Source organism: Lissotriton vulgaris, chromosome 8 (assembly GCF_964263255.1).
Source record: "Lissotriton vulgaris chromosome 8, aLisVul1.2, whole genome shotgun sequence".
NCBI classification, from domain to species: Eukaryota; Metazoa; Chordata; class Amphibia; order Caudata; family Salamandridae; genus Lissotriton; species Lissotriton vulgaris.
Genome location: NC_141696.1, coordinates 81,304,095 through 81,318,775, shown reverse-complemented (window position 1 = coordinate 81,318,775; position 14,681 = coordinate 81,304,095). Strand labels below are relative to the sequence as shown.

Sequence of the window (14,681 nt, the reverse complement as noted above, 5' to 3'; positions counted from 1 at the left end):
CACTTCCAATGCTAGAGGCCTTGTCTTTTCATCTTTCAAATTAGAGAAGGGTACTAGGGAGTGATGTCCTCTCTCCTCCTCTTTATTCATCCTTACCTTAGAGCTGCTACTCTACAACATCCAGCACAAAAATGTAATATCCGGCATTAATTACAGCAACATCATAATTAAGGTAGCAACATACGCTGTTGATATTTTGATTATGACAGATAATTCTCGCCCATCCAGTGAAGCACTTATTAATAATATTGTGAATTGTGTCTGGTTACAGGCTCAATAGAGACAAATCCGGAGTGAAAGGTGTAAATAACATCTGCTCTAAAGATGTCAAGTCCTACACCGAAGTTCCCTGGACCACAGCAACCATTTAACCCTTCTTTCAACACCCCACCCCACAACCTTTTTGGGGCAGAGGCCGGGCATGGGCAGAGGAAGAAGAAGAGGAAATCAGAAGCAAGTACATTGGCAAGAGACAGAAACCAGGAGCCACAACGCCAAAGAAAACTTATCCTGAACTTTTTGGAGAGGACTCTCATGGATGACGAAGAAGCAGTTCTCCAAATAGGCCTAGGCTTCTTCGTCCCTCCCCTAAGAGAAGATTGAGTTAGACTCACGGGTGAACTACACCAATTCTGCAAGAAAATTTGGCTGAGATCTTTTTTCCTGGACAAGGAAACGCTAGGCCATTAGGACTCTGGATTGAGAACACCATCAAAAGTTATCTCTACTGCAGCGATGGCTGCAAGTGAGTTTCTCACTTTCGAAAAAGCTGTACTGAAGGAAACCACAAAGCTAGGATCATCAAGACCCTATAACAACTTATCATTGAGGAGCCATCACCACCCTTACACAAGACCCGACTACCATTATAAAACCAGCAGACAACGGAGGGGCAACTGTGATCCTAAACTCCATCGACTACGATCATGAGTGCCTCCGACAGCTGGCGGACAGCTGGCGGACACCAGATACTATCGGAAATTGGAAATAGACCCTACCGATACTCTGATGATATGCATCAAGCTCATGGTTGCGACAGCGGAAACACATGATTGGATTTCCCGGTGTGAAGCAGAATTCCTAGTGAACACATCCCCCTGGTCACAATATTTTTATCCCAGGAAGACCAATTGTTTTGGGCATTGTATATCTTCTGTAACCACCCAAACAATTGTGTGACCATTACCTTCGACCGCAGGTCCAGAACATACCCTCTTTTCTGAAAGAGGCAAGGGATGTCCTGTTTCTGATCAGTAATATGGACAACCAGCAGGACATCAATATCTTGATAACCTTCGATGTAGAAGCACTATACACGAACATTCCCCAGGACGCCACGATTGAAGTGATTGACACTTGTCTGAGAGCAGCTATCCTAACAACTGCAACACCTGTTAACTTCATCATGAAATGTGCTACGCTTGCCTTGAAAAACAATTCCTTTAAATAAAAAACAGCTGTGCCACCAAATTCAAGAGACTTCAATGGGCAGTACCTTTGCCTTAAGTCTGGCCTGCCTTTACATGGCCCAATTGGAAATACAGCACATATTTTCACCTTCAAACCCTTACCAGGTGAAAAATCATCACATGGAAGCATTACATAGACGATATCCTTGTTTTTTGGAAAGGTGATGAAACTAGCTGCCACGCATTTGGCGAATGGATCGGTACTCTGAATCCTTTCCTGAGTTTCACCAAGTCACACTCCGATAAGGAATTATCAGGATCTTTTGAACTTGACCAAGGCCAACTCTCTACGAAGACCTATACAAAAAATACTGACTGTAACAGTCTACTCCCATTTGACAGCCACCATCCTAAATTTCTATAGGAGAACCTTCACGAAGGACAATTTCTGCATCACATAGGAATTTTACTTCCTTGAGAGAATATACCACATAAGCTGAAACCTTAAGTGAAAACCTCTCTGCAAGAAACTATCCTCCCAGAGTGATTAAAAGTGGATGCCCTTCTGGAAACCACCACATGACCAACTGAGGATGTTAGTACACGTGTGACTACCTTCAACCCGGAGTCCAATAGAGTCAAGAAAATCATCATGAAACATTGGAATATCCTTGCTGTGTTTGTTTGCATCTGACACCGTCCCCGTTTTGCTTGTAAAAGAACCCAGAATCTAAAAATCTAAAAAAAAATCTGGTATACACCAGACCATGTACCAGAAAGATCCTCACACAAAACACTCTATGGGCCCTTCCTCCTGTAATCGTTCATTACCCATGTGGGTCCTGCAACACAACATTCGAAAGAATTGAAGCTGGACACCAATTCTACTTGTATACAGAAACAACAGACTAACCGTAACACGAAGAACTGAGTATGTCTAACAACATGATTGTGCAACCTCTACTACTCGGGAATGATGACCAGAGCTATCAGGATAGGGGAACAAAAGCACAATACGATGTGGGCGCAGCACTACCTGAATGTGCAACCACTTTACTAAACAGAAGCATTCACTAGAGGATCCTAGGTGGATTATTTCAGAAACCAACACAATGTGGAACCCTGCCTCACCTTTCTTGAAGGGAACAACGTTGGATTTTCCATCTTCAACCCAACAACAAGGGCCCGAACGATGAAATACCCTGGATAGAGGTATAACAGAGTGACATTGAACCTTTTAAGGTCCCGGACCTATTACCCTACCAGTGTAGTTTATCTTCTCGCAGAGAATTTATTAATGACAGTCAAGATTACTGACTAGAGGGATAATAACGCTCATAAGCAGTCTTTACATCCCTCTGAAACTACGATGGCACGAAATATATTTAGCCTACATAGTGTTTGGCAAAATGCACTGAGTGGAACATACCACCATCATGCTCACTTTATCACTTTAAGTAGGCAATGTCACCTAATCCACATACCCGAACTACCACTTTTAAAGACAGAATGATAACTGTATTCTACCAAACCACTCTATAAGTCTGCCCATAGTCTAACACTCTACTAGGGAATGAATCTATGTAGCAGTTATACCGCTCCATGATGGCTGCCATAATATGCACTATCTTTCCCGAAAATTAAGTTAGAGAACACATTGTGCATATTAATTACACCTAACCAAGATGGCTGCCAGTCATTTGCCGCCTACGCCTGCTGAGTCGGTGACACGGGCCAGCTGTGGGCAATTACACTCACTTCAAAACCAGACTTCCCCATGGCTCTGCCTTGACCCGGGTGAGCAGAGGCGGAGGGTAGGTCTGTCACATAGTGGACACACTACTGATACATGAGTACCTTTTTGATATCAGGTTCCACAATTGGGGGCCTGCATCAACACATGGCCTCCTGAAACTTTAAGGGAGTGTCGGAAGCAACACACATCACCTCTTTACTTTACTTCATGCCGCGGCTGTGTGTAACCTCTGCTGCGATTGTTGAGGCATAACAGATCGATCCACTAGGTAAGACAATGTAGTGTGTGCTTTACTGTGGAAACGGCATGATTGCACCGTATTTCCGCTACCTCACTAGCATGTCTTAATTCACCTATTGACACTTGGGTGTGTGAGTGCGGTGTATCTTATATACAGTCGCAATATCATAACCACCTCCTCTCACACTGTGATTTATACACAGAACTGTACAGCTTCTAGCCGGCAGTCTCTGGCTAAACATCATGGGGCTCTAAGACCATTAACTTGGTCCTCCTGATAACTGGAATGTCATAGAATGCTAAAAGCACAATACTACAAACTGGAACATGATGCATGTTCTCTTTATATGTCTTTTGTCTGTGTATGTCTACGTCTGGGAACTACTCAGTTCCGAACTATTACTGTGGTCTACAAATAGGGACCTTCTGGTTTATAAGTATGTCCTATACCAGATACATCATAATCTCTATATTGTTGTTGTTTGTAACTTCTTTTTTTCTCACCCTCTCTAGGTTGGACAATCATTTTAACCATGAACAAGTAGGTTCCTCCCTTGTAGAGCGGGGATTGCTCATAAAGATTAAATTGTGGGGTAGGCTTATTATTCTCCTGGTCCTGAAGAAGTGCCACAGATCATTTAGAGACCATAGAGACGCTAAACATATTGGCCTATTTCACCTACACACGCTGAACTACTTGGATACATTATAACCCACAAGTAGTACTAACCTATTCGGTTTTTTTAACCTGACACGTTAGTCTATGTATTAAAGGCTCTTTTGATGTCCCTTAGTCAATTTTAACACACTTTGTCGTACACATTACAAACCACCCTACCTGAACACGTTGCACTGATAATACAGCGGTCAAATAAAAACATCTCTACTAAGTTGACTCTTTGGGGGACCCGGAGGTATTGCAGTGCCGGCCCGATGAGCAGCCACTGCCTGATGATGAAGCATGACATCACTAGGGTTGGGTGAGGGCAACAAGGGATAGTCCTGGTGACTGCTCTTAATGTCAAGTAAAGAACCTAAGTAGTTCTCCCCTATCTCTTACTTTTAGGAACAGTTACCCCTCATTTGATTTGATTATAGTTTCGGAGCACAGCTACTGGACCTTGATCTGCTCCCAGTCCCTCTCTCTTTTTTCTTGATAACTTGGCAATCTGGCCACCTTAAATATCGAGGGATAGAATTTGGTGCAGACCCAATGGATACCCTACAGCACAGTGAGAAAATTACCCTACAGAAAGTTCAAAACCTTCTTGACGACTGGAACTCTAAATTCATCACCTGGTGGGGAGGCATCAAGACCAAGAAATTGAAGATCACACCTATAGTAAATTACTTTATATCCATGCTCCCACTCTCCCTTTCAAATGATTTCCACCGTAGACTAGACAAACGTTTAGGTATCTATATCTGGCAAAATAAACGTCACAGAATCGTGCTAAAAAATCGGTACCTCCTTTGGGGGAGTAAATCTCGCAAACTTCAGAATCTACCAAACAGACTTCCTGCTAAACAGGGCTTCATGTGGGTTTACCCTCCACTGGACTACAGTCCAGCCTGGCTTCTAGCTGAAGAGCAATCCTAGAAGAGTCTCACCCCATCAGGCTACTCTCCATGAAACGTAAACCCTCCCAACCAGCCAAAAACCTTTTCCAAAACACAAAAAAGGCTTTGCTAAAACTAGACACAAACCTGGAAGTTCCAGTAAATTACTCTAACATGGTCTGTCTATGCTATGTAATAAGATGCTATTCAAGTGTAAGGGCATTCCACTTTAATGGAATTTCTGGTCTTCTAACGTGATCCACTTATTTCACAATCAGGCCCAAAAAACAACCTGCTTTCCTTCAGATAACTACAGATTCAATTCAACTTAGATAACATGGTTTTGTACAATTTGAACTTACACTTAAATCCTATATATCTGAGGCCAATCCACTTTCCCAAGGTCCTTTCCTTCCTAAATTGATTGATATTGCCAACAGACGGGGTCACTAGGTCTCAAGATACTACATACTACAAACTATTACTACCAATCTCCACACGTATAAACCCAGGTATACAAGGCAAATGGGCCTAAAATAACTCAATAGATCAAAAGAATTGAAACACGATTTGGGAATCGGTCGTTTCTCATAAGATTATCCTAGCGCTCTCTCAACCTTAGTTTGGGCTCCTGCATAGAGGTCTTTAGTCACCCTTCTCGCCTCCATAAGGTTGGCCTTAAAGATGACCCAACTTGTTGGAATTGTAATAAAGAAACAGGCGATTTAGCACCCTTGCCATTCCCCTGCAGCTCTATCAATACATTTTGGGACAGAATATTCAGGTTTCTCTAATCACTATTTGGCTTTCAGATTAAACATGAGTTCCAAACTATCATTATGGGGTTTCTTCATCCTTGCCTAACCTCCCCTAATAATACTCTATACTAGATATTCTACTAACAGCAGCTTGTAGGTCCATCCTTACCAATTGGAAAAACACTGCAGCCACCCCCCTCAAGTCCTGGCTGAACTAGATTACACATTTAAGAGGCATTGACAACATTGCCGTACAGCACCCCCCTTGGTAATCACAAGATAGACCTTTATGGGGGAAGTTTGATACATAATTTGCTAATAATAAACTCCCATGAGTCCTCAATATGCAACTTACTCCCTTCTCCACGTGTCAGCCTAATATGCGCTTCCTTCCCCTGCGGTACCCAGAGCAGAGTGCACACATATCTCTCTTGATCCTGCAATACTTCAAAAACTGTGAACCACTGCCTTTATATAGTGTCTTTAAATGCTTTCTCATGAAAGTGTGTTACGTTCTTAAGTGTGTCATATATACTGTCTGTGTATTTCACAAGTGGAGCGTTAGCTCTGTATCATGCCATAATTGTAATGCAAATGTTTGATCACAATCCTACCCTGCTGATCTGCCTCTGCCAATTGTGTTTCATGTATGATTCAGCTTTTCCTTGTGTGAGCTTGGGTTTTATCCGACTATCATGCAACGTATGTCTGCTCTGTATTTTATTTGTTTTATCTTTTCTTTGGTTTTGTTTATTTCATGAAAAAATCTAAAAAAAATTCTTTGAAATTAAAAAAAAGAAAGATCTGTTAGTGGGTTCTTTGCTTTGCCAATTGCACAGGCCGGATAAAGCACATCTGTTTGTTTTTGCTGCAGCAAGTAAAGAAAGGGTAATTTCTATAAACCATGCCGGGAGATACGGCAGCAGAGAGGGAAGCAGTTGGGGTACTTCTGGAGGTGGGTCAGGAAAAGCTCATAAGGTCGGACGGCCTGTTACAGGCCTGGGTTGGACTCACGCGGCCCAGAACGGAGGCAGCAACTGGGGTGGTATCCGTGATTCTGCCCTGCTCACCTCCCAAAACAAAAGAATGGGGCAAAGCTTTAGGCACTCAAGCGAGGAGGGCAGATGTGGGCCCCGGGGAGGCAGGTCCCCGGCAGTGCTTAATTTGAGCCGGAGGCAGGTCCTGCATCTCGTGGATGGGCTTGCACTCCCTGTGGGAAAGGGAAGTGGGCGTCCAGTGATGGGGGATAGTAAGAGGAGTTGTCCTACAAGCACGCCTTCGGGTGGAATGCCTGCAGTGGTGGATGTCAGCCGGCAGGTGGCGTAGGGGCGTGTGCCGGTTATGAAGAGCATGCTGCCCTTAAAGGCCCAGCAGGTGGCGCTGTACTGTTTGTGAGAAAGCAAGCCTCAGGCAAATTATGATGTGGGGTATCACTTACTCCTACAAATAAAAAAAGAATCAAGACGCCGTCACAGGAGGGAAACGGCTTGCATCAGCAGCACAAAGTGATGTCTTATGTGGGGTAGGGTCTCAAATAAAGGGAAGAAGGAGAGGCCATTTCAGGATGCAGGAGTGGGTTTGCAGACAGTTGTCATTATTGTGCCACGATGTACAGTTCCACAGGACACACCCATGAAGGAGGCTGTCCATGAGGAGGCTGCAGGACACACTGAGGGCCTGGGGCAAGTGACAGAACACAGGGAAGAAGTAAAAATGTAGGGTTCACAGACAGGACCACAGTCCCATCAGGTTGGGGAGACCTGAAGGGTTACACCGGGAAGATACTGTATAACGAGTCCAGGCCTGGTGGGCAGTCACCGGTCAGGATTCGTGCGGCCAGTGGGTACCGGACTGAAGAGAGGGAGAGACTTGGAGCAACCAACCAGAGATGGATTTTGGAGGGTGCGCTTGGTTACATTACGATGAAGAATTTAGAGCTCTGTTAAGTGTGGAGACAGATAAGCCTTTAGGGGGAGTAAAATAATGAGCTTTGGCTACAATGGATGTACCCAACGCGCCCACCTCTAAAGCTACACAAAGCAAGTGGGTTGACGGTGCAGTATCGGCCCATTCTTGGTCGGCCCACCCTGCCGATGGGGATGGGTTCATGGGATAGATTTCAAGGACTTAACTCAAGTGCATGTTGGAGTTTCAACGGGGGCTATTATCCTAGAAATCCATGCAAATGTGCAAAATGTGGAGGAAAACATGCAGTGCTGCAATGTTTCGAGGAGCTGGCCAACTTTGGTTTCAGTGGGCAAGACAGGAGGCGAGGGGGGCATTCACAATCTGCCAAATAAACTGGAGGCATTGATTTCATGGTTCTCTGTTTATCCACATAAACAAGAGGCTGTTACATTGGAATGGGGATGTAGAGGGGGCTTTTAGGTTGGGTCACCACGAGCCATGACAGCAAAGGTTTGCTGACAATTTGAAGTCTGACAGAGAACATTCACAAGTGGTACAGGAGAAACAGAAAAAGGACATTGCAGAAGGGTGGATTGCTGTTCCATTTGATTATTGACCACTGTATGACTTAAAAGTATCTCCGCTGTGGGTGCTGCCCAAGAAAATACTTGGAGAATTTCGGCTGATACGTCATTTGTTGTGGCTGGAAGGTTTCTCGGCAAAGGATTTATTGCAAAGGAGGACACAGTTGTGCAATCTGACTCAGTTGATGTGGCTATGACATTCATGAGACAATGTGGCGCAGGGGTAGAATTGGTCAAATGTGATATCAAAACAGCCATCCACCTACTCACAGTTCATCCTTTTTATTTCTCTCCGTTAGGCTTGCAGTTTGATGGTCGATTTTATATTGACAAGGTGTTGCCGATGGGTGTGCAGTATCCTGCAGGTTGTTTGAGATTTCAGTAAGTTTCTGCAGTGGTGCTGTCTGATCTAGTAAGGTCATGAGTTTGTTCCACATTACTTGGATGATTTTCTATTTTTAGGTGTTGGAAACACAAGTTTTGAGTTTCAGCGTTTTTAGAAGTTGGCTTCAGAATTAGTATTGCCATTTGTACCTGAAAAAATGGAAGTTCCAAGCCCTAGTCTGGTTTTCTTAGTTATTGAGCTAGACACAGTATGAGTGGAAGCTAGATTGCTTGACAGCAAAATAAGAGAATTGTTGCAGTTGCTGAACAAGGCAATTGAAGACACTAAGCTACAGCTTCGACTGGTGCAGAGATTGTTAGGTCACCTCAACTGTGCATGGCGGGTTGTCAAAGCTGGCAGGTCTTTTTGTCGGTGGCTTGGTTGTGTCTCGACTGATTTGCATATAGCCATGTCTGAACTGGGGTGGCAGAGTGGGCTAAAGAACGGTGATGGATTAAACCTAGATCTTTTGACTGGGTGTGAGTGTTTGATTGATTCAGATGCTCCGTCCATCACCAGCCCCCTTTTGTACCGCTTTTGGCCACCATAAGTGTGGCATGGTATGCTCAGACGTGAGTCCCTTGCTCACTTTGCCACTGGATTCAAGCAAGCCGAGCTGAAGATAGCTGGAATGCCAGAAACCGGTCCTCGGAAGCTTGTTTCCGGTCCAGGGAAGACATGGCTTGGCAGTTCGGGCTGGACTCTTCCCATGAGGCACAGGGTCAGACTGATTTGCATATAGCCATGTCTGAACTGGGGTGGCAAAGTGGGCTAAAGAACGGTGATGGATTAAACCCAGATCTTTTGACTGGGTGTGAGTGTTTGATTGATTCAGATGCTCCGTCCATCACCACCCCCTTTTGGACCGCTTTTGGTTTCATCTCAGGCACAACGTTTCCTCCCCTAGGATTAGAGTTTCAGCAGCAATAAAGGTGGACCTGGAGGTTTGGTGAATGTTTCTCAGAGGCTTCAATGGTGTAACAATGTAGTCGAGAAATGATAATTTCACTGGCAGATTGAAATTATTTCCAATGAAGAAGAAGAGAGGAGCGTTGTATTCTTCTAATTCTTTCCACTCCTGGTAGCACTTGATTTGTGGGGTAAGGATCTGGCCAATAAAACAGTGACCTTCCATGTTGACAGCAGAACAGTAGTGGTGTTGGGGAACAGTGAGAAGGCAAGGGACAAGAGGTTGCTAAAATTGTTGCAGCACTTCTTGCTCAGATGTTTAACCCTTTAATTGCTGCCGTCGGCCAACAGTCGTCACGAGCACTACCTTGCCAGTGCTGCGCACGACCGTTGGCCGACGGGTCAGCATTCGTTATTCGAACGTTCAGCACTGTGCGCTGAACGTTCGACGCTCGGAAGGTGTTAATGTTTAACCTTGTGTTTAGAACCAACCATATGCCAGGAGTGAACAATAACATCGCAGATGCTGTGTCTCGTTCACAGTGGCAGAGATTTCGTGGTTTGGCACATCGAGCAGAACGATGCACCAAAAGTAATCTGAGAATCGGGCGAGTGAGGATCCTGGAATTGATGGCGAACTCCATTGCTCTTAGTACTAGAACAGCTTACAGGGAGGCTTGCGGGGAATGTTTGATCAAGTAGAAGAGAGCAGTGCGCAAATTATATGGTGGCTAGAAGGGAGGATGTGGTGTGATGTATCAAGAGTAACATTGAAAGCGGTGTCTCAGCCACAGCAATTGCATGGAAATTGGGCAGGATATGTTTTTATGGAAAATTATTCTGGGGATATGAACCCACTGCTGGGAAAAGGGGAAGCGGCTGATAAAAGTGTGGTCGTAAGAGAAGATGGGAGTGTCAGTCAACAGAAACCAGTGGCAATGCTGAGGTTTGTTCATGTGGTACGAGGTCTAAAGGAGGAGTGTTGGACTTGAAACAAAGTTGTTTACATTATGCATGTTATGGTTTCAATTTCAGAGTTGATGGGTAGGGGCTCAGAAGGAAGGTAAAGAGTGGAAGATATTGATCTATAGAAAAATCACTTGTGTCTGTAATGAGGAAACCCAAAACAGATCAATTTGGAAAAGGGGCAAGATTGATCCTACATAGGATACAAGACAGTGCGTGCCCGGTTAAGCATGGCCGAAGTTTAAGGAGGCAGAGGGAACTAGGTCGGGTTTGGTTTTTCGTTACGAAGATGGGAGGAGGTTATTAGTATCACAGGTGCAAACAGTTATGATAAAACTGTTGGTATGCCTGGGAGTGAGGCCAAAGGAGTTTGGTACCTATTATCCATTGGTGCGGCATTAGACGCTATGGGGATTAGGATATTTAATAGAAGAAGAAGTTATGAGGTTGTGTAGTTGGTCATCCGCATGTTGTTTGTTTTATATCAGGGACATTGAAGGGTTGTACTGAGTTCAGTTTGCAACATGTTTCCTTTTTAATTACAGATTGTGTATGGGGACCCAATATGTCGATTCTTTACATTTGGATTATTGGCCATTCACTTATTAAATGGGAAGCAAAGCAAAATGAAGCTTGTTCTTTGGGAAGAACTTGGGGTTTATATAGAAAATTAAATGGTGCAGCACGGGGGTTTGAAGTTGTTACAGTTACATCTAGGGGAAAATGATTTGGTGCAGTTATCTGGTTTGGGGCTATTGAAAAAAATGAAAAAGATTTGGATACGATTGGAAGAATGTGACCGGGACTTGTATGTTTTGGACAGCCATGGTAGCAAGGAGAGTTTGGCGTGGGGCAGTGAAATACAGCACCGTTGAAAGAGCCAGGCATAAAGTTATTAGAGAAATCCAAAGTATTTGCTAAAGCAGGACTAGAGGGGTGGTAGGGCATAAAGACATTAAGACGCAGGACTCCATGTTTTATTGACAAAATGGGGTGTGTTTATCCTTCATGAGTTACATTTGCTGAAGTTACAGAATTGTTTGACAAAGAAATTGGTGGTGTCTAGATGTTGCTATTGTACTTAAGGCTGTTGTGGTGACAGCCTGTTCACTGGGCAATGATGGAGGCTGTAGGACGACAGCAGTGACATGCAAATAGTTCCTGGAGGTAGGGGGGGCAGGCAAACGTCTGTTCAGGGTTTTTTCCTGGTTGTCAAAAAAGCACAGGGATCACAAAATGGGCCGTAAGGGTTGGGCCTAGTAGGCCAGACCTTGCCAGAGGGAGTACAGGGGAGCGACGGTTGAGGCATGTGTGAAAGGACAAATGAACTAAATAATAGGGGGTTGGTGAGAAAGATTGCAACATGTTCAGGGAGGGTGGTTGGTGAGAAAGATTTGGATGGTTTGTTGGGAGTTTGTTCATGTTGGGGAGGCTTAAGCATGGGGAGAGTTAGTTTGAACATTGTACTAGTGAGATGGTGTAATTTGACATATGTCGTAATGTATATAAGTTTCAGCTGCATACCTGATCTAATAAAGTGGGGTTTAAATTGGCCTGCTCATTCTGTGCTGTCTCTTGCAATGCCGGCTCCTGGGGGTGGCATCTCGATTTCTGCCCACCCCCAGAGTGTCTCAACGGTGTGGCGCAGCCCAGACCCCGGGTGACACTTGGTTGGCTAATGGGAGCCAAGGGTGGCACTTAGGTGGCAGATGGGGTCTGAGCAGGCGGTTGGGTACACGGTGATAATACGCTGTGGTCCTTTGCTCCCCCTCACTCCCCTGGTTGTCACTTTTTAGTAATCATGAAGTTGGCTTGCTCTACTGGTTTTATAAGGTGGAGCTGTGGCTTAATTTGTCGCATAGAACAGGTGGCAGAAAAGCACAGGGATCACAAAATGGTCCGGAAGGGTGGAGCCTGGCAGGGCAGACCTTGCCAGAGGGAGTAGAGGGGAGCGATGGTTTGGGCACGTGTGAAAGGACGGCAAATGAAATGATAGGGTGATTTTGAGAAAGGTTAGAATGGTTTGCTTGGTGTTGGTTCATGTTGGGGGAAGGCTTAAAGGTGGGAGGGGCTAGTTTGGCCATTGTATTAGGGAGGTGGGGTAATTGGACATATGCTACAATGTATATAAGTTTCACATGCATACCTGTCCTAATAAAGAGGCCTTTTGCTCTTTAAATTGGTGTGGTCATTCTGTGCCGTCTCCCCCGATGGCGCACACAAGCACAGAAGTCTAGTCTCAAAAGTTTTAATATTCCATTCAAACATTCAATCTCACAGCCTTGCACAATAGGTTAACATAGCCACAAAAGGCCTTTCATACATTCTCTTGCTTCAGTTCAACCCTGCATAGTCAAGACACTACACTGGTGATAACTAAATGTTGGTTTACTAGAAGGGCTCATTGCATGCAATGATTGGTGGGGTCTGAGGTAATCTGATCCAGCAGTATAACTTTAGAGGTTTAAAAGTGAAGACTTAAAATCACAGAAAATACGTTATTTGCTTTTAATTTTTTTCTATGGGCACAAATATACATTTTTGTTTATTTTTTAGTTTGAATCATCATGTTATTTTAGAGAAGCTGTTCTTTAGGAACTTTTTTTAAACTGCTGACTTGGTGCTCAGCGTGTCTCTTACATGACATGAAGCTTTCTTTGGTGTGTTTTCAGAACATGGCTTTGACGGAAGCTTTTCCCACATTCCACGCAGTCGTAGGGACGCTCCCCAGAATGTATTCTCTGGTGCACATTGAGACAGGAGAGCCGGGTGAAGCTCTTGCCACACTCGAGGCAAGGGTACGGACGCTCCCCAGAGTGGATCCTGTAGTGTACACTGAGGTGGAAGCGGCGTGTGAATCTTTTCCCACAGTCGGGGCATGGAAATGGGCGCTCTCCAGAGTGAATTTTCTGGTGTACGTTGAGAGTAGAGAGTTGGGTGAACTTCTTGCTACACTGCGGGCATGGGAAGAGGCGCTCCCCCGAATGTATCCTTTGGTGAACCCTGAGTGAGGAGCGCCAAGGGAAAGTTTTACCACACTCCAGACAATGATGCGGCCGTTCCCCAGAGTGGATTCTCTGGTGTACACTAAGGTGGGAGCTCTTGCTGAAACTCTTACCACAATCCTTGCAAGCATAGGGCCGCTCCCCAGAGTGGATCCTCTGGTGCACATTAAGTGTGTTACGCTGCCCAAATCTCTTCCCACATACCCCACAATGGTACGGGCGCTCCCCAGAGTGGATTCTCTGGTGCACTCTGAGGTTGGGTCGCCGTTTGAAGTTCTTTCCACACTCAAGGCACGGGTAAGGACCGTCTCTTGGATGGCTCTTCCGGTGAACTCGGAAACAAGAGAGGCGGTTGAAGCTCTTATTACACTCCAGACAGGAGTAGAGACGCTCCCCAGAACTGGACTTTTGATGTTCCTTCAAAGATGAGCAGGAGGAGAAGCATTTTCCGCACTCTTCGCAGGTGTATGGACATTCTCTAGGGTGCATTCTCTCGTGTAGACTTAGATTTGAAGTTCGTCTGAACTTCTTCCCACACTTAGTGCAAGAGAATGGTTTCTCTTTTGTGTGTGCAAGCAAGTGTCGCACCAAATGCTTTTCAAACTTGTATTGCTTTCCACATTTGAGGCATGTGTATGGCTTCAATGAACTATCTTTTGAGTGGATTTGCCTGTGCCCTTTGATGAGCTTTTTGGGCTTGAAGCTGCTTCCATCATCAAAGCTCATGAAGAGACATGGTATACTAAGTAATCCAGACTTGTCCCCTTGTGAGTCTACCAGCCACTGATCTGAATTTTCATTTCTCTCCCTGTTGTTTTCTCCTTCGGCACACTGGTAGGTGCTGAGCGTGGATTCCACTGAGAAGAAGTCTTCTTTCTCCAGCTGAAAATGGTAATCCTCTAAATGCTCCTCAGCCATTTTTCAATAATTCAGGCCTGAATCTGCCAATAGGAAGAAAATAGAAAGAGATCACTATATGGCAGGGATCTAGTTACAATAAACCTAGATGCTTCAAAGTGTTGTTCTCTTTAGGCCCACACAGATTCACCTAGCTCAAGACAATATTAATTTAGTAGTGGAGTGACAGGTTCAAGGATCAGGAGACATTTTGAGTAGAGACAGCATTACATACAATGCTACATAGCTTGGATTTTAGTATGCACTTTGCTCAAGATTAGGTGGCTTTCTTGTATGTATCAGT

The 14,681-nt window shown here is 44.6% G+C and overlaps 1 protein-coding gene across 1 annotated transcript; it reads right to left on the bottom strand.

The window, feature by feature from the left end:
- Nucleotides 1–13,111: 13,111 nt before the first annotated feature.
- Nucleotides 13,112–14,398, bottom strand: LOC147693448 (uncharacterized). The gene has a single exon (XM_086933219.1). It carries the CDS (start codon nucleotides 14,396–14,398, stop codon nucleotides 13,112–13,114), a length of 1,287 nt encoding a protein of 428 aa, XP_086789345.1.
- Nucleotides 14,399–14,681: the final 283 nt, after the last annotated feature.